An 18,588-nucleotide genomic window follows, 5' to 3' on the forward strand; every position below is an offset into this window, starting at 1 on the left:
TCCTGCATGCGGTTCCCCAGTGTGAAGACTCATTCCTTAGGAAACAAGCTGTCTGCTCATGGCGTTTGTTGTCATTCCTGGGAAATACTCTCGCTTTTAGCCCCTGTCTTCTCCTCCCGCAGAGAGCAAGCACGTGACGCTGATGGAGAACTGTAGCCTGCAGTACACCCTGAAGCCACACCCACCCCTGGAGCCCGCCTTCCACCTGCTCCCTGAGAATCTCCTCGTGTCTGGTCTCCAGCAGATCCCTGGCCTCCTTCCTCCTCACGGGGACACAGGTAAGCTGCCCTTGGATCTGGCCACTGTGAGTCTGGGTTAGCTCAAACCTCAGAGGACCTGGGCTCATCCTGACAGGTGATGGTGGCTGGGCTGCCCACGTGTTCCTTAGCTCAGTGGTGTGGCCTGGTGGTGTGGTGGGAGAGCGGGTGGCGGTGACACCCACCACTCAGTCCCGTTGTGAAGAGTGTCAGTCTCCAGCCTGCTCAGCATCTTTCCCTGAGAAGTGCTGTGGCATCCACACTTCCTGTCTCCGTGGCTGTGCCGGGAACACCGCTGTCACTGGCTCCCTTCACTCCTGGGTCATGTATCAGTGACGTTGTCATGACTACTTATTGGTTGTCCTGAAATACATATAACAAAGTTGACCACTGTAAGCATTTTAAGTGTTTTGTTGAAGGGGCACTAAGCAGCTTTATATTGTAAAGATTTGAAGTTACACTAACAATCCTTACTCAGCAAATCCCGGGAAGACTAGACATTTTCCCGTCCACACTCAGCCCTGCAGAGAAAGCCGCTACCAGTAGCTTTGTGTTCCTGGCCTCTGCTCTCTTTGCTGTGTGGTCTCTTCAGCCCATGAGTGAAGAGCTTCCTCCCAGCCTTGGGCCCCTGAAGGCTGGGGAACAGCTTGGCAACAAAGCCAAGCTTGAGACTTGGGCACTTTGCTCCAGAGCTGTGGTGTCACAAGATGTAACCCAGAGATGGTTGCTACACAGAGACTCCCAAACCTGCCCAGCCTCCTTAGTCCTCTATGATCTGTTCCAGAAGGTTCTACCTGCCACTGTGGATCTCATGCTTGCAGTCATCTCCCTCACCTCTGTGCCGAGAGGGTCATGATTATGGTCGTGACCCTGGGCCCTTGATGGGGTTGGCCATAGGGCCATACTTCCTGTCCAGCCCGGACCCCTTCCAGGGCTCTGTCACCATCCCAGCTCCCTAGTGTTGAAGAAGCCGCTGTTGGTTGCTGGCTGTGTGGCTAGCTTAGACCCAAATTAATCACACAGTGATTAATTAAATCACTGCTTGGCCCCTTAGCTCTAGCTTCTTATTGGCTAACTCTTACATATTAATTTAACCCATTTCTATTAATCTGTGTATTGCCACGAAGTCATGGCCTACCAGCAAAATTTCAGCACACCTATCTCTGGCGGTGGCTCCACAGCTTCTCCCTGACTCTGCCTCCTTTCTCCCAGCATGCCATTTAGTTTTTCCCGCCTACCTAAGTTCTGCCCTATTAATAGGCCAAGGCAGTTTCTTTATTCATTATGATAATCACAGCTCACAGAGGGGACTCCCACATTACCCTAGCAACTCGTGGCCTTCTTCTGTGTTGTTGCCATGTAAGCCTGGGTGTGTGGCTCTAGGATGATCCCTTCAAAAGACCTGGTTGTCACTCACCATTGCCTAACTGTGTTGTTCAAGCAGCACATAGTGAGGTCACACAGTAGAGTTGTCCTCAGGGTGGGCTCCAGCTGTAGCAGATGTGGGTAAGGTGGTGCAGGAGACACTTCCTGTTTACCTTAGGACTTGGTCAAGACCACCAGCCTTTGGGATGACACCTGTTGGTAGACTGGCCTCTGGTGGGGCACCGGAGATTTCTGAGCCCTGTAGTCTCTTTTGCTGAATGACAGTAGTCCCCTGGGATTGGCTGGTTTGATCTTTATCAGAAGTGTGCATATGGAGAGTCAGGGTCCGTGCAAGCTTGGTTCCTGAGCCCGCCCTCATTCCTGTCACACTCCCTGCTCTAGTAAGCAGGTAAAAGTTTTGGCCAGACCCCACCCTTCTCCTGTGGGCTGGTCTGCTCTGGTCACCCGCCTTCAGGTGGTTTGGCTGAACGATGTGAGAGGCTATTGTCAGGGCTGCAGCATCTCTGCTCAGCTCCTCACTGGGCTTTGTGCTGTTAAGCTCTGGTCCCAGGCCCTCTACCTGCCTGTGTTCCTGGACATTAAGGGGTAGCCTCTGGTGTGGCCCTCTCTTCCTCCATCCTCATTCTGTCTCCCTTGTAGCCTGCTTGAGCTTGACTTCTCTTCCCACTGTGGATCCTGGGCAGTCTGTCTGTCATTCTCCACCATGACTTTTTCCTGTTGGCAGTGAAGTCTGTGCAAGGCCAGGCAGGCTGCTTGTCTTTCATCCTTGTGCCTGGTTGTTGACCATTCGAATGTTCCATGGCATAGAGTCAACCCACCATCTGTCCGAGGCAGTGTAAGCCTTGTGAAGGCAAGGAGGTTGCTGTGTTCCCCTTCCTGTTTCTGTAGAAGCAGATAATGCAGACACATAAGAAATTGATTCGCAGAACATAGTGGTCTGCTCAGTAGAGAGGAGAGAGCGGGGAGCTGGAGAGAGCGGGCATAGTGGTCTGCTCAGTAGAGAGGAGAGAGCGGGGAGCTGGAGAGAGCGGGCATAGTGGTCTGCTCAGTAGAGAGGAGAGAGCGGGCATAGTGGTCTGCTCAGTAGAGAGGAGAGAGCGGGGAGCTGGAGAGAGCTGTTGCGTCTCTCACGTTCCTCTTTCCTGGCACCGGCTCCCCTCCTTTTCCCTCTCTCTCATAGAATTATCTGGCCCTGCTTTGCTGTAATGTTCTGCTTGGAGTCACCTGAGTGCTGGACGTGCCTCAGGCAGTCCATTCTTTCTAGACGCTTTCTAAGGAGCAGTCACACGGCAACTTTCTGTCTCTCGTCAGGACAGCGGGGTCCTAGGGCTAGGGTACCACCTCACTGCTCAGGGAACCATTGAGGGCAGTGATTTCTTCCTCCACAACCTTTGATCTAAATGCATCAGTGATCACAGAAAGCATAGGAGGTGGAGACGGGAGTAGATGGGTTCCACCGGGTTGTGGGAAGTGGCTGGCTGCTTCTGGGGAACTGAGGAAGACAACATACCTGGATCCTGCCATCAGCATGGACACCGAGCCTTGCTCCGGGGCTATCCTCATCTTCCCTGCCCCCAGGCAGCCCCAGGAGGTACTGCTGGGTCTGGGCAGAGGATTTTTCTTGTGGTACCAGTTGGCATGTTTCTTCCCTTGTCTGTAGCAGGGATATTTACATATCCGCACGGTTCAGATGATGCAGGTAGGTCAGCAGCGTTAGTCAGAGCCTGGGTGGTCTTGCTGAAGCCTCGAGTGCTAGGGCTGGAGCCAGCAGGTGCTGGATGAGCTTGGCTCAGCCCGCCTAACCCTGCGGAGGTTCTGGTGTGCTGTCCGAGCAGCCTGAGACTGGCGGGAACAAGGTTAACAGAGCCCTCTTCCCACTCCAGGAGATGCCCTGAGGAAGCCCCGCTTCCAGAAGACCACCACGTGGCATTTAGATGACCTCTTCTTCACCCTCTACCCCTCCCTGGAGAAGTTTGAGGAGGAACTTCTGGAACTGCTCGTCAGCGACCACTTCCGGGAGGTAAGACATGTCTCACCCTGCTGTAGTGTAACCTGACCCTGCCGCCTGTGGCAGGGCTGGGATGAGCTACGTTTGGTGTTGCTGGGTGTGGGGGTTCATCCTGGGAGGTGTGGTCCCAGTCGTGGGGGTTTGTCCTGGGAGTTGTGGTCCTGGTCATGGGGTTTATCCTGGGAGGTGTGGTCCTGGGCTTGGTCCTACCCTTTGCCCTTTTGTTTCCTGGCTGAAGAGGGCACTTCTTTTCCTCCCTGGCTTACCAGATGAAGTGCATCTAGGAGGGGCCATTTTCCCAGGCCACACCTTGAGCAGACCCTCCACTCTGTAGGGGGCACTGATAGCCTTCAGCACAGATGTTAATTCCCGTTGATTGTAAAATAGTTTTCCTTTAAAAGCGAATTACCTCATCAAATGAGGGAAACAGAAGACACTAGCAAGGACCTTCAAGGCCAGGTGACTCATTTGAGGAGGTGGCTGAGGATGGCCCCTCCTGGTGGCTCTCTGTAAGTGGTGAGCTCCCATAAGACACTCTGAGTCCTGCCTCACTGTGTGGACACAGCCCTATCGTCCCCCGAGAGCCTCTGCTGGGAGCCTGTTCCGATCTTGTCTGTTGCTTCTGAACACGTGGGTTTGTTCATGTGCTTGGGTGTGGCTTTCGGGGGATCACCTTGGGCTGGGGCATTGAAGTGGCAGCTGTGAGGGCAGCACACGAGCTCCCGTGTTGGCCTCACTCAGGCCTCGCTCACCCCCACACAGGATGCACTGGCTTCTCTCTCCGGTCCTGTCTTGTTGCTGACCAGTCAGCCTCATGCTCTGGGCCCTGCTGCTCTGACAAGAGGTCCTCTCAGATGCTCTGTGTACCGCGAGAGCCTCCGAATGCCTTTACAGTTGGGGGACCCCCGTTTCCCAACTGTCCCAGCTGTGGTCAGAGTGTGGCCTGCCATAGCTATATTCTGCCCTGCCATGGGTCAATACACCTTCTTTACTAACCAGTGGTAATAAAAACATATTCACGGCACAAGGAAGGGCACCACACATCAATCTTGAGTGGGAAGAAGATCTTCAGGCTACAGGAGGTTACCCTGGGATTAGCCAGGGTCATAGCCTTTGCCCTGCATGTGCAGTCTCCGCCACCATGACTATGAGCCTGGCTTGGTGGGCAGTAGCAGTTTGATGCACACAGAGGCTTAAACACCTCTAATTCTCCAGGTGCAGGTGCTTCTGACCTTGAGGCTCGTTCTTGCTAAACCGGGAGGGAACCTGTCCATTTGTTAGGGTTCCGTGCCTTTCTCGCCAAGCCGGGAGGGACACTTGCCCATTTGTTAGGGTGCCATGCGTTTCTTACCAAGACGGAGGTCTGTGGTGTCTAGCCGTGGCTTTGGGGCAGACTCCATTTCTGTCAGCTTGTGACTTGTTGCCTGAGCCTGCATCCTCTTCCCACCCGACTTCCTCCTGAAGGACAGAGTGGAACCTGGGGGTGTGTTCTGCCCCTGGGTCCCTCTCCATCACTGCTCATCTTAAGGAGGTGGCTCCCAGGCTCCCATGCTCCCAGGAGGATCTGAGGTCCATGTGTATGAGGTTGCTGCATCTTAAGTTGTCTTGCTAAGCTGTCTGTGTTTGATGAGCAATTCCCCATGTGCCTGGGGAAGGCCATGCTGCTTGGGGAGTACATAGTGTGCCCAGTGTGCCCAAGCCAGTGGCCATCGCCGTGTCCTGCCCTCTAGACGGACTCCTACACTCAGAGCCAGTCCACCTGGGAGCTTTGTGGACTCCATCGTGGCTCCCCCCACCTCCTCTGGCCACTCTCTTCACGGCCATGCGGGACTCTTTCTCTGTATCCCGTGTCTCTTGCAGGGGGCCGGCCTGCCGGATGGCGGTACCCTAGAGGTCCTGGAGAGACGCCTGCATGTCTGTGTCCACAATGGCCTGGGCTTCGTGCACAGGCCCCAGGTGGTAGTGCTTGTACCTGAGATGGACGTGGCCTTGACACGCTCGGCCAGCTTCAGCAGGAGAATCAGCGCCTCTTCTAAGAACAGGTATCTCCCCATGCTGAGGGGCTGAGGTGAAATGGGGATGTTGAACGTACAGGGTGGGCTTGCCCTGTGGGGTGCCTCTCCGTCACCCCACTTCCCTTCTGCTCAGTCACACCTATCAGGCAAAACCTTAGGGTTGTACACTTAGGAAAAGCTGCTATTTTTGCTGTGACAACTTTGGGGCTGGAGCTTTAGAAGCTTCCAGCCGAGGGTCTGAAGAGCCCCTCGCACACCTCCTGGAGCAGCCCTGGGTTTCTTTTCCAAAGGTTTCACGTCTGTTGAATCTCATGTGCCGGGCCCCATGCAGACATCACTGTAGGGCGTGCAGGGGTCAGCTGTCACACAGGGCTCCCTCGCCTCTGTGGCCACTCTCAGTGACTTGACTGTCTCCCCTGAAGGCTGCCTCCTCAAGTCTGGAGGTGGAGCTAGTGGTAAACACAGTGACCACTGTAGGCTGAGCAGAGCAGACCCACTGTGTCCTGGAGTCCCTGGTATGCGGCTGCTCGTGGTGGGAGGGAGCCCATGTTCTGACATCCAACACCTCCTGGTTTGTGTTTCTGACCAGCTCTGGGAACCAGGCTCTAGTTTTGAGAAGCCACTTGCGACTCCCGGAGATGGTCAGTCATCCGGCCTTTGCCATCGTCTTCCAGCTGGAGTACGTGTTCAGCAGCCCTTCGGGAGTGGACGGCAGTGTGAGTCTCCTTTATGGATCAGCTTCCGTGTGTTAGCTTCATGCCGAGGGGGACTGGCGGGCGCCAGTGTCTTCTCTGCATTAAAAGCCTTGGTAACGGCACAGCCTGTGGGGCTGGGAACTGTAGTAATATGGGGAGCGGGGCTGCGTCCCCAAGACCCCAGCCACCTGGCTCGGCTAGCTTATGCCCCGAAATAATTACACGGACACTGTATTCTTTTAAACACTGCTCTGGCCCATTTCTAATCATCTGTGTAGCGCCCCTAGGTGCGCTTACCGGGAAGATTCTAGCCTAAGTCCATCCTGGGTCGGAGCTGGGGCATGGTGTGCGTCTTCCCTGGAGCAGGTAGCATGGCGTCTCTCCTGAGGCGTCTGCTCCCGAGAGGAGCGCTGTGGAGTCTGAGCTCACTTCCTCTTCCTCCCAGCCTTCCCTTCTGTTTACTCCACCCACCTAAGGGTGGGCCTATCAAATGGGCCTAGCAGTTTCTTTATTGCTTAAACAATGAAATCAACAGATTGATATATGACACTCCCCCATCAGGGAACCAGCCTCTTTCTGCCCTCATCTTTGTGGGGACTGGACGTTCTGCAATGGTAGGATGCTGCCCAGAAAACTTCACGCACCAAAACATCTCTAATTCATAATTATTGAGCCGGTAATTATTTTGAAAAACGAGGCCATTTTGCTACATTTTTCATTTGCTGTTAAGTGTAGTGGAAGCTCGAATCTGCATGAGTGATAAGCGGCTTTTTAGAGTAAACTGTCCGTGCATCTACATCAGGATTAAAAGTAAGAATTTGTAGTTTTTGTTGAGAGAAGTGGAGTGGGTAGACAGCTTACATGGGGCACAGAGCCCCTGGGAAGCAGATCATGCTGCTCTTAAGACTCAGTTTCTGTTTGCAAAATCCCAGATCATTTGACAGCTAATGCAACAGACAGACACCATGGTGAGGGCTTCATCGTGGACCAGTTTCCTAAAGAAGGGAGTTAAGCCTGGGGCGGGGGGGGGGATTGGAGCCCACTCATCCACTTTGCTCTCCACCTTTGCTGCTGCCAGAACCCCGACACGGGGCCTTCCTGGGGTCAACCTCAAGTCTTGGTCACTTTAGCGAACAGCTTATCACCTGCTGCCTTGTTTATCACCAGGCGTTTTACCTCGCATGTGCTGTGCAGGTGCGCGTGGGCGGTGTGTGTGTGCGTGGGCGGTGTGTGCGCGTGGGCGGTGTGTGCGCGTGGGCGGTGTGCGTGCGTGGGCGGTGTGTGTGCGTGGGCGGTGTGGGTGTGCGTGGGCGGTGTGGTGTGCGTGGGCAGTGCGGGCGCGTGTGGGTGATGCAGGTGTGCATGGGCGGTGCAGGTGCACGTGGGTGGTGTGTGTGCGTGGGCGGTGCGGGCGCGTGTGGGCGGTGCAGGTGTGCATGGGCGGTGCAGGTGCACGTGGGTGGTGTGTGTGCGCGTGGGCGGTGTGTGTGTGCGTGGGCGGTGCAGGTGTGCGTGGGCGGTGCAGGTGCGCGCGAGGGCGGTGTGGGTGTGCGTGGGCGGTGCGGGCGCGTGTGGGTGGTGCGGGCGCGTGTGGGTGGTGCGGGCGCGCGTGGGCGGTGTGTGTGTGCGTGGGCGGTGTGTGTGCGTGGGTGGTGCAGGTGCGCACGTGGGTGGTGCAGGTGTGCGTGGGCAGTGCAGGTGCGCGTGGGTGGTGCAGGTGTGCGTGGGTGTGGGCCGTTGTGGTGGACTGTGGGAGAACCAGGCCTGTGAGGTGCTGCTGGGCAGCAGGCGCCTGTCCAGTGTGACTTGGGAGGCAGAGGCAGGAGGATCGGATGCTCAGGGCCTTCTTCAGCTGTATACAAGTTTCTGGCCAGCCTGGGCTACATGAGACCTACCCATGGCATAGCCTTGTCCACAGGCTCTACTGGCCAAGGAGGGGCACCCAGCACCCAGCAGCACAGCCCCACCGCTGTCTTATTTGTGTATTTACTGATGTTCTTTGGTTTAACGGAGAGGTGAGTGCATGCCATGTGTGGTGGTGGTCTGTGGGCAGGGCCGACTCCCAGCTGACTCCTGGCCATCACCTGAGTGATCTTTGTAATGCTGGTGCTGTCAACGTTGTATTACTTTTGCAGTGACAGAACACCTGAAGACAGACATTTACGGGAGGAAGTGAGGGTTGACACTGGTTTGAGGGTACCCATCATGGTGGGAGAGGCATTGTGGTGGCAGTGGCTTGCCAGGGCGGCTTCAGGAGCATGTGAGGCTGCTTGCTCACATGGATGGACCAGGAAGCATTGGTGGGGGTGGGGGGATGGATGTGCAGTCAGCTGCCTTCCCTTTTTAAATCCAGTCTGGCCCCCAGCCCGTGTGTGCGATGCCTACATTCAGGGCAGGTCTCCTCATTGCCTAGTTATTTCACTTGGGGTATCTTTTTCTTTTTAATTTCAAGGCCACAGGTATCTTTTAAAATTTCATTTCTGATTTTGTACATGTGTGTGTAACACACACACAAACACACGCACATGCATACATGTGGAGGTCAGAGAACAGCTTTGGGAGCTGGTTCTTCCCTTCCACAGCATCAAACTCTGGCTGTCAGAGTAAGCCACAGTGTCCTTACCTGCTGAGCCATCTGCCTGTCCCCACCAGATGCTTCCTTATCTGACCATGTTGAGAATTGCAATTAAACATCACAAACTTAACGGGGGTTCGGTTTGGGTCCATGGAGTCCTCGGCCTCTGGCCTCTCACTGCAACTTGGGGCCCTGGTGATGCCTGGGTCCTGCTCGTCCACAGGAGCATTTGCCTCATCTACATCTGTTCCCCGACCCAGGCCAGACGGAGCCCTGGGTACCAGAGCTGCCTGCTCGTAGCTCTCTCTGCTCTGTATAATCTGAGACTTTGCTAAACACAGAGCTCACGTTTCTTCTCGTCTCCTTTTTTAGGCGAGATGAGATTTGTAGCCAGTGACTGCCCTGAGGTCCTTCTGTGATGGGCCCGTGTTTTTATTAGAAGCCTGTTTGATTATCTGCGCTGCAGCAGACGGAGGACCCTTGCCTTTGCTTGACTCCAGTCCCTCACACTGATTTGGGGCCCCCTCTGAACATCTTTTCTGTCAGTCACTGCCCAGAGTGTGTGTCTGTGGAGAGCGCCTTTGCATCTTGTGTGATGGTTCTGAACCCTGCATCCCTTGAAAGCATTTTATCTCCCTGGAGTCAGGAAAAGCCAAGGACCCCTGGACCCGGGAGTCAGTCAGGTGACCAAGAACCTGTGGCCCTGCCCCCATGACTGTGCAAACACATTGTGCCAGACATTGTAGTAAAGCTCTGTTTGTGTGTGTGTGTGGTGTGCTTGCATGTGTGTATGCATGTTTGCATGTGTGTGCTCCCATATATGGGGGTCTGGGATTTGTTTCTGGAGGCTTCCTTGAGCATTTTCCACTTATCCTTTGAGGCAGGAGCTTAATGTCTTAGGGTTGTTATTGCCGTAATGAAACACCATGACCTAAAGCAACTTAGAGAAAAAGGGTTTGTTTGAATTCCACTTCCACATCACTGTTCATCACTGAAGGAAGTCAAGACAGGAACTCAGACAGGGCAGGAACCTGAAGACAGGAGCCGAGCTGATGCAGAGACAATGAAGGGGTGCGGCTTACTGGCGTGCTCTTTATGGGTTCCTCAGTCTACTTTATTGCAGAACCCCAAAACAAAAGCCTAGGGTAGCCTAACCCACAATGGACTATCCCCACCCCACATCAATTAATAATTAAGAAAATGCCCTACGTGCTCGCCTGCAGCCAGGGCCCAGTGCTGCCCATGCGGCTGCTTCCTCGATGTCTAAGCAGCTGCTGTGCCCGATTCAGTCTTCACGGGTGGCGGCCACACCCTCCACCTCATGGTCACCTCTGCAACCAGGACAACCTCTCTGGCTTTTTCAGCCCCGACAGGCTGACAAAGGAGCTAGACTTTTGCTATCCCATTAGCCAATCAGGAGGGTTGTTCTTGGCTGTGGAGCTTGCTTTCGCTGCTCATGTGTATGGCTAAACATAACCACTGTGCTTAGTTGAATGAGCTGAAAATATTGCCTAATAAATGATCCCTGTGAGTCTTAGTGATATCTCATAGGCCGGGTCATACATGGGGGAGCAGATGATGTTAATATGGGCCGTTAGGCTTCCCTTGCCCCTGTGAATGCGTGTGAAGGGAATTCACTGGCAGTGGCTGCCCAGCCCACTGCGCCTCTCATCTGTGCTAGGATGCTGCGTGCAATTGATGCAGCTTGGTGCGGACCCTCTGCTGGAGGGCTGGCGGGAGGAGGGGTGGAGGCTCAGGCCACCACTGCCTGTTTCCAGTATTTGTCACCTTGGGCCTCAGCCTTGTGAGGTTCACCTCAGTGGCCCAGAACTCAGGTCCTTTTGGAGGAGTGGTTTCTGGACTTAGGCTGTCTGAGTCTGGGTGGGCGGGCAGTGGCTGGGTTCTTCCTCCTGTACTGCCTGGGTCTCAGGGCTGCACTCTAGCTGTGGGGTTCTGTGTTAGAGTTCAAAGGACAGAGCCTTCCCCTCCCACCATGAGACAGATTGCTCAGGGTCCTGGCTGGGATCTGAACCGTGGCCTCGGCAGTGGCCTTCACAGTGCCCCACGCTTTCTTGTCACCTCCCTTAGAGGTTTGATGACCTCCTAAGTCACTGTGCTTTGCTTGTAGAGGACTCCTTGATTGTCATTCCTGGGATGCTAGCTGTGACTTGGTATGTGTGTGTGTGTATTTGTCTCTCTGTGTATGTGTGTGTGTGTGTCTGTGTGTGTGTGTGTATGTGTCTCTGTGTGTGTGTATGTGTCTCTGTGTGTGTGTCTGTGTGTGTGTCTCTGTGTGTGTGTGTGTGTCTGTGTGTGTGTGTCTGTCTGTGTGTGCATGCACATGCATGCGTGGGTGTGTGAGAACTGGAACTCCAGTGGCTGGGCTGGCCGGGCAGCAAGCCCCAGAGACCCCTGTATCTTACCTCCCAGAGCTGGGTCTGCAGGACGAGCACATTGCTGTCTCCATCCCTGCATGCCTCTGGCTCCATCCTAGTACTCTTCCCAGACTTGTCATCCGCTTCCAGGGAGCTCAGCTACCCCTAATCGCATCTGCGCAACCACATGCTCCAGGGAGCAGGATGGGACAGATGTACCATGAGCCACCACTCAGCCCACCACTGGGACTCTGGGTGGTAGCATCTGTGGGGGGCCGTGTCAGAATTCTGCCCGTGGCTTTGCTGACTTCAGTTCCACAGCAAACCCTGGCTCATGAGCCCGTCCGTGCTCCTTTAGCTTCTTATGGCTAAAGGAAAGCTGTTTGTTTCAGAGCAGTTTGGGCTTCTCTCTCTTTCTTTTGAGGATGCATGGATTCTAATTCTGATCTAAATTTGGCAGGAAAAGAAATAATAAAGCCAGTAACCATTTTTATTTTTCCTTTTGAGATGGGGTCATCCTGTGTCACCAAGGTTGCCCCTGAACTCCTTGTCTCACAGAGTCCCCATCTCTGCCTCCTGTGTAGCTGGGACTGCAGGGCTGCACTGTGGTTCCTAACCAAAAAAATCATGGCCAGGGGACCCCAATGAGTGACCACGCTTGCTCTGTGCGTGAGGATTGGGGAAGGGCCTGAAGCAGGAGCCTCTGGGCTGGCTGCAGGAGACAGGCGTATGTGTGGAGCCGGCTGCCACCAGCTCCCAGTTATCATGTCGGGGTCTCAGAAGTGATCAGTAGCTCGCAAATCATCCCTCGCTGTTAAAGGCAAAAGCGAGGAGAAGCGAGTGTTGATCTAGCTGACAGATACTCCACACGCAAGAGGTTTATATTGATCGAGGACCAAACAGCCACAGAGAAGCGTGAAACTGGAAAATTAGATGTCAGGATCACCTAATTTGAGAAACGAAGCCAGAAGGCGTCGCACTGATCGCACGGACGCTTGGATGCCTGTTTTATTTTTGATCCCGCCTTGAGCGACTGCGTTTACAGAAGCCATCCAGCCGCTTCTGAGTTTGGGCTGTTTTATTGGCGAGTGTTCTGGCTCTATGTGTAGTGATTGTACTTTGAGAGGCCTGGATCTGTCACCAGTGCCAACTGACGCCCTGCAGCTACCCAGAACCTTCCAAAATCTGTCCTGCCCACACAGGGGTAGGGTGGAGGCTGGGGCAGGGTGGAGGCCCGGGGCAGGGTGGAAGTCAGGGGCAGGGTGGAACAGTTGCTTCCCCGTGTGGTAGAATCTGATGGTAAGGTTCCCACTCTCTGGATTCTTTGCTTATACTTCAGGTTGTTGTTGTTTTCCTCACCCAGTGGCCAGGAACACAGACCCCATAAACACTGACAGGGATGTGAACATGGCAGTACCTAGACCCACCCTCTGAAGCCTGACTGTGGGGAAGGACCAGCTCTGCTCTGCTGCTCTGCACAGTTTGAAGTCTAGCTCTCAGCCCTAACTAGGCTGTGTGTGACCCCACCACTGATTCCCACTCAGTGGCTGCTGTGCTTTGTTTCCCAGGCAGCCTCGTCCACCTCTCTCTCCAACTTGGCATGCATGCACATGGTTCGCTGGGCTGTCTGGAACCCTGAGCCGGAAGTAACCCAAGGAAAGGTGACACTGCCTCTTCAGGGTGGGATCCAGCACAACCCTTCACACTGTCTGGTCTATAAGGTGCCTTCAGCTAGCATGAGCTCTGAGGAGGTAAGTACTAAGTAGGTGTGATTCTCATATGCTTCTAGCAAGTTCATTTGTGTGTGTGATATTTGGGTACAGTCACCCTTGAGAGCGCATATGGATACCAACAGTTGACATTGTGTGAGAGCGTGTTTATGTGTGTGTGTGTGCATGTGTGTGTGTGTATGTGTGTGTGCATGTGTGTGTTTGTGTGTATGTGTGTGTGCATGTGTGTATGTGTGTTTGTGTGTATGTGTGTGTATGTGTGTGTGTGTGTGTGTGTGTGTATGCGTGTGTGTATGTGTGTGATATTTGGGTGTAGTCACCCATGAGAATGCATGTGGATGCCAGCAGTGGACATAGGAATTTTTTCTTCCCCATCCTATTTTTGGACACAGAATCTCACTGAACTTGGGACTTGCTGATTGGAGCTAGCATGCCTGGATAGTGAATCCCTGGGATCCACCTGTCTCCCCTCCTACCACCAGTATTGAACTGGGGTCCTCACACTTTCTCAGAGGCATTTTACCCACCGAGTCTACATTTATTTAATTATTTATTTTAACACTACAAATTGACTAGTATGTTTCTAGCATTTCATGAACAAAGCTCTCCTGTGTCCTGGATATGCCCTCGGTGCTCGCTGAGTTGTGGTTAGGCCAGTTTCGCTCCTGGGTCCGCTGACCCTTCTTCACCTCTGCACCTCTGGAGGCCTTGCTGGACGAACCATTTTGTACACTCTGCGTACACTCTGAGGGGTTTCTCCTCTGCTTGTGTCCATGTTTTGTGCCTCAGGAGGACGTCATGTAGTTTTTGCCAGGAGGGTTTGTGGCACAAGAACTAGGTTTTGGCTGGGCTTTAGAGCCACTCTGGACCGTGCCGCTCTTGGCTGGACGTAGGGTGTCTTGGTCCACAGCGGATTCTCAGATGAAGAAACCATCTCAGCTGTGACATTCTCTGAGTTCCAACCTGGAAATCCAGTAAGGCCAGGAGAGGCTGGAGGTTGTGTGTGTCACCCTGGCTGTCCTGGCTGCCCTGCCCAGGTTGTGGTCATTTAAGTCCAGTGGCCCAGGGCATCATGGACAGTTTTGGAACTATGATTTGCCTCTGGCCAGTGTGTGGGGTCTATCCTGGCCCTCGAGGCTATGGCAGCCCCTGACTCCTGCAATTCCGTGTGGTGCCTGTAGTGTGCCTGTCTTATCTTTCCACCCCCGCCCCCTCCCTGATGCCTGTAATGTTTCTGTCTCACCCCCACCTCCCATTCCCACTCTGTGGTGCCTGTAATGTGTCTGCCTCAGCAGTGCGCGGAGCCTTTAAGCTCATTTCCTCTCTCTCAGGTAAAGGGCCGTACCTGTCATTTCACAGTGTCACTTGTGTGCTGACTCTAGCTACAGCTATTGTTTCCAGTGTTGTTATCGGCCATCTGACTGATGCTCTGGGGACCCGCATCAGGGGCAGCTGACATGCTGTTCCCTTGTTATGAGCAATGTCTCTCATGGGTCCGTGTTTTGCTGCGTTTTCATATGGTCTAGTCCAAGCTCCTATTATGAAATCACCGCCAGAAATCTCAAAGTCATTACCATTCCCCCCTCTCCCCGTCTTTTAGATCATCTCCTTCCTTCCCTCCTCCCCTGTGGATGTGTGTCTCTCTGTTTCTGTGTGGTTCTATGCCCCTGTGTGTGTGCGCGCGCGTGTGTGTCTTTCTTTCTGGGTGGCTGTCTCTCTGTCTCGTCTTTCTCCGTGTCTGGTGTAAATGTTTGTCCCATTTACAGTTTATCTCACCACTTTGTTGCCTTTCCCTTTTTGAGTGTGTGAACTGTGTCAGGCACACACATTTTGAAAGTTTGACTTGCTTGGCGACACACGTGCCAGACATTTCCCTTCTCCACGAAGAACGCCACATATGAGTTCCATTTCTCAATCCCAGAACTGCTGATGTTTCTGCCAGGCAACTTTTTGCTGGGGACTGTCTGCTCTAGAGGGTGGTTGGCTGCATCCCCATCTTCGCCACTAGATGTCAGTAGCATTCCCAGTTGTGGCAGCCGAGGTGTCTATAGACAGCACTTGTTGACTGTGGTGGAGGACCAGCACCGTGAGCAGAGTGGGTAGGGGTGGTGAATTGTGGCGGCCCTGTCTCCACTCCTGTGCGGGAAGAGCACCACGGCTTCTTCATCTTCTTTCCTGGTGCTTCCGACACCGGCCAAGTGAGGCCAGCTGGAATCAAGGTGTGCTTTACTGCTTCACCTGGGCCCTCACCAGCCAGCTCCACAGCCCGTCCCTTGTTCAGTGACTGTCTTTTGAATATGAACAGTGAGACTTGGGAAGAACGTCCCTGAGCCTGTGAACTCACAGCTGAGCAGGAACAGCAGCTGCCAGTCAAGGAAACAGTGACACTGGAAATGCAGCGTTGTCTCTGGGAAGCACGTTTAGGGTTCATCTTTAGAAGTTGTTTTATTGTTTGCTGGGACGTGAGGTAACATCTCGTGGCTGTGCTTCCTGCCCAGCTCTTGTCCTTTTCTTTCAAAAGTATTTATATCTCCAGAAGCCAGCACCTTCAGTTCCTAGTTAGGATTTATAGTTATTTACCTTTGATTTGGAAATAGTATGCTTCCTGTGCTATTAGTTTATCAATTGTAGACATCAGGCCCGGAGTCCCTGAGCTGACAGATGAGGACATTCGCTGTTCCCACACTCTGGCCCTCTTTACAATCACCCAGCTTCAGGTACGGTGCACACAGCAGGCCTGGTTGGAAAGTCGAAGGGTGCCCAGGAACGGAGCCGCCCTCACAGGGGAGTGGCTTGGAAGCAGCTTGTGAAGTTGCTTATCCCGAGCTGCGGTGTGGATCTGACCTTATCAGCAGGCCGAGGAGTTTGAGACCTGAGCTGTGTGTGGGGGTTGGAGGCTATCCAGTCCTGGGGCTGTCCCCTGGAGGAGCATAGGCAACAGATCTTACGGCACTGTGCAAACTTTGAGCACTCATGTGAACACCATTGCCCAGAGGAACTGTGGCCAGGAGCTGGGGCCTGAGCCTCCTGGTGCATAGTGTCAACGTTCTTTCTTCATGCGAAGACTACAGACTCTTAATGTAATCTTTAAAACGAGTGCAATATAATCTAAATGATTTTGTTGCCAGGAGCCGAGGTAGAGAAAAGGCTTTTGGTAGACAGCAACACTGAGGTGAAAGGTTGGTGATCAAAGATCTTAAAACGCCCAGGCACACAGGCCATAGCACCATCGAGGAGAGAGAGAGAAGACGCAGAGATGAGCAAGATGGGAATTTCAGAACTGAAGAGCAGCAAAGGTAAAATCTTCATAAGATGTGCGCTGTGGCTGGGTGGATGCTGATGAGTCCGTGAACCTGAAGATCAGTCAGCGGAGCAAGGGCCTCCCGAGCTGCAGGAGCTGATTGGTGGCCGCAGGCCGGGCTCTGCTGCTGACCAGCGGGACAGTGCCAAAGTCCGGCACCACCCCCCCCCCATGTCAGCACCCAGTTCCAGGAGACAGGAGAGCGCCTGGTGCAGAAAACACCTCTGAAGATACCAGAACAGGAAACCCCGGGCAAGAACTAGGAGTTCAGCAAAAGCCCCGAGATAAGTGGGACGTAACCTCAGCCAGACACTGGATCGCTGAACTGAAAGGAAAGTAAAAGAATCAAGAGCAGACGTAGAAAAGTGGCTCCTTGCCCACAGAGAGATGGAAACGTGGATGGTTGTGTTCCTGTTAGAAGCCACGAGGGCCCATGTGGAAAAACAAAAGGTTTTGGAACCCAGAATTCTGTACTCATCAAGAGTCACCTGAAGCTCAGGTAGTACCTTCCCCAGTGAGCTGGGGGAAGGGAATTCAGAGCAGAGTGACATTAGCTACAAGTTTCCCTAGATAGAAGGAAACATGGAAGATGGGGTGAGGAACAGTGGAAATGAGGGCTGAGTGGGCTTTGTGGGAGGTTGAGGCAGAAGTTACGTTGTATCCTGTGAGGTCTTTAGGGTGATTAGATACAGTAGGGTGAGGTGGAAGTTACATTGTATCCTGTGAGGTCTTCAAGGTGCTTAGATACAGTAGGGTGAGGCGGAAGTTACATTGTATCCTGTGAGGTCTTTAGGGTGGTTAGATACAGTAGGGTGAGGTGGAAGTTACATTGTATCCTGTGAGGTCTTTAGGGTGGTTAGATACAGTAGGGTGAGGCAGAAGTTACATTGTATCCTGTGAGGTCTTCAAGGTGCTTAGATACAGTAGGGTGAGGCGGAAGTTACATTGTATCCTGTGAGGTCTTTAGGGTGGTTAGATACAGTAGGGTGAGGCAGAAGTTACATTGTATCCTGTGAGGTCTTCAAGGTGCTTAGATACAGTAGGGTGAGGCAGAAGTTACATTGTATCCTGTGAGGTCTTTAGGGTGGTTAGATACAGTAGGGTGAGGTGGAAGTTACATTGTATCCTGTGAGGTCTTTAAGGTGTTTAGATACAATAGGATAAGACAGTGTAATGTCAGGAGCCTGGGTCTCCATGAGAGCACCTGTATTCCATCCTTTAGAGGGAACGATGCCAGAGAGTTTTCCTTTAATTCATTTACTTACTTACTTGAGAAAGAGCCTCACTGTGTTACCCACACTGACCTCAAACTGGTGGTGTCCCCCCACCCTCCCCGTCAACCTCCCGATTTCTGGGTTGCAAGCATGTGCCACCACTCTGGGAGAATATATTTAAAACCTTAAGAGAAACCATTAACACTGAGATACCACATCAATTACAATTAATTTTGTTATAACGAAAATATCAGACAGACACAGGGAGGAAAGGCTTGTTGTGACTCACAGTGTCAGGACCACAGTGTGTCCTGGCGGAAAGGCAGGGTGGGGCGCATGGAGGTGGAAGCATTTAATCCAGACTCTCACTTGGGAGAACAGGAGGTAGAAGGAGCCGGCCATATTGGGGGTGGATATAATCTGCAAAGGTCGCTCCATTTGTAACAACCAGGCCCCACCCAGTAAAGGTCCATATGCCTTCAAGATCACTCTGAACATGAGCCTGTAGGGGACATTCCAGATTCAAACTGTCACAGCTTAAACCCTGTAGGTGCTGGGAACTGAACCCCAGTCTTCTGTAAGAACAGCCAATGCTCTTAACCACTGAGCCATCTCTCTAGTCCCTATGGCTCAGGGTTTTTTTTTTTATTTTTATTTTAATTCTTACAAAATGTGTGTCTAAGTTGCTTTCTAGCAGCTGATTCCCAGAGAAACAAGAATCGTTCACACGGCACTGTTTGTGCCACCTCCATGGACAGTCAGCAGACTGGCAGCTAGCCATGTGTTCCCAGTGAGTGGACAGATGGATGGACGGACTGATGGGCTGTGGTGCATCAGTGTAATAGGACATGACTCAACCATGATAGGCATGGACTGTCGATATATGTGTTTCCGTGTGGTCAGTGGAGTGAGCGAGAAGGCCACTCTCAAGGGCTGCGTGCTATGTGATTGTGTTTGCGTGGCACGCAAGAAGACCAGCCTAGTTATGGAGAAGCAGGCAGTGGCTGCTTGAACCAGCCAAGAGAGGGATGG

General features: G+C 53.1%; 1 protein-coding gene across 4 annotated transcripts in view; it reads left to right on the forward strand.

The window, feature by feature from the left end:
- The window catches only part of Nphp4 (nephrocystin 4), an 85,651-nt gene that overhangs the window by 25,050 nt on the left and 42,013 nt on the right, over nucleotides 1-18,588 (forward strand). For all 4 annotated transcript variants that reach the window (XR_012907579.1, XM_075946903.1, XM_075946902.1 and 1 more), the window contains 5 exons: nucleotides 123-278; nucleotides 3,527-3,663; nucleotides 5,512-5,693; nucleotides 6,256-6,382; nucleotides 12,880-13,062. Coding sequence is in view for 3 of the 4 variants with exons in the window: in XM_075946903.1 (XP_075803018.1) it covers nucleotides 123-278; nucleotides 3,527-3,663; nucleotides 5,512-5,693; nucleotides 6,256-6,382; nucleotides 12,880-13,062 (785 nt within the window). In the remaining variant the exon portion in view is untranslated. The remainder of the gene's footprint in view (nucleotides 1-122; nucleotides 279-3,526; nucleotides 3,664-5,511; nucleotides 5,694-6,255; nucleotides 6,383-12,879; nucleotides 13,063-18,588) is intronic.

The sequence above is a fragment of the Microtus pennsylvanicus genome, chromosome 13 (genome assembly GCF_037038515.1).
Source record: "Microtus pennsylvanicus isolate mMicPen1 chromosome 13, mMicPen1.hap1, whole genome shotgun sequence".
Lineage (NCBI taxonomy): Eukaryota > Metazoa > Chordata > Mammalia > Rodentia > Cricetidae > Microtus > Microtus pennsylvanicus.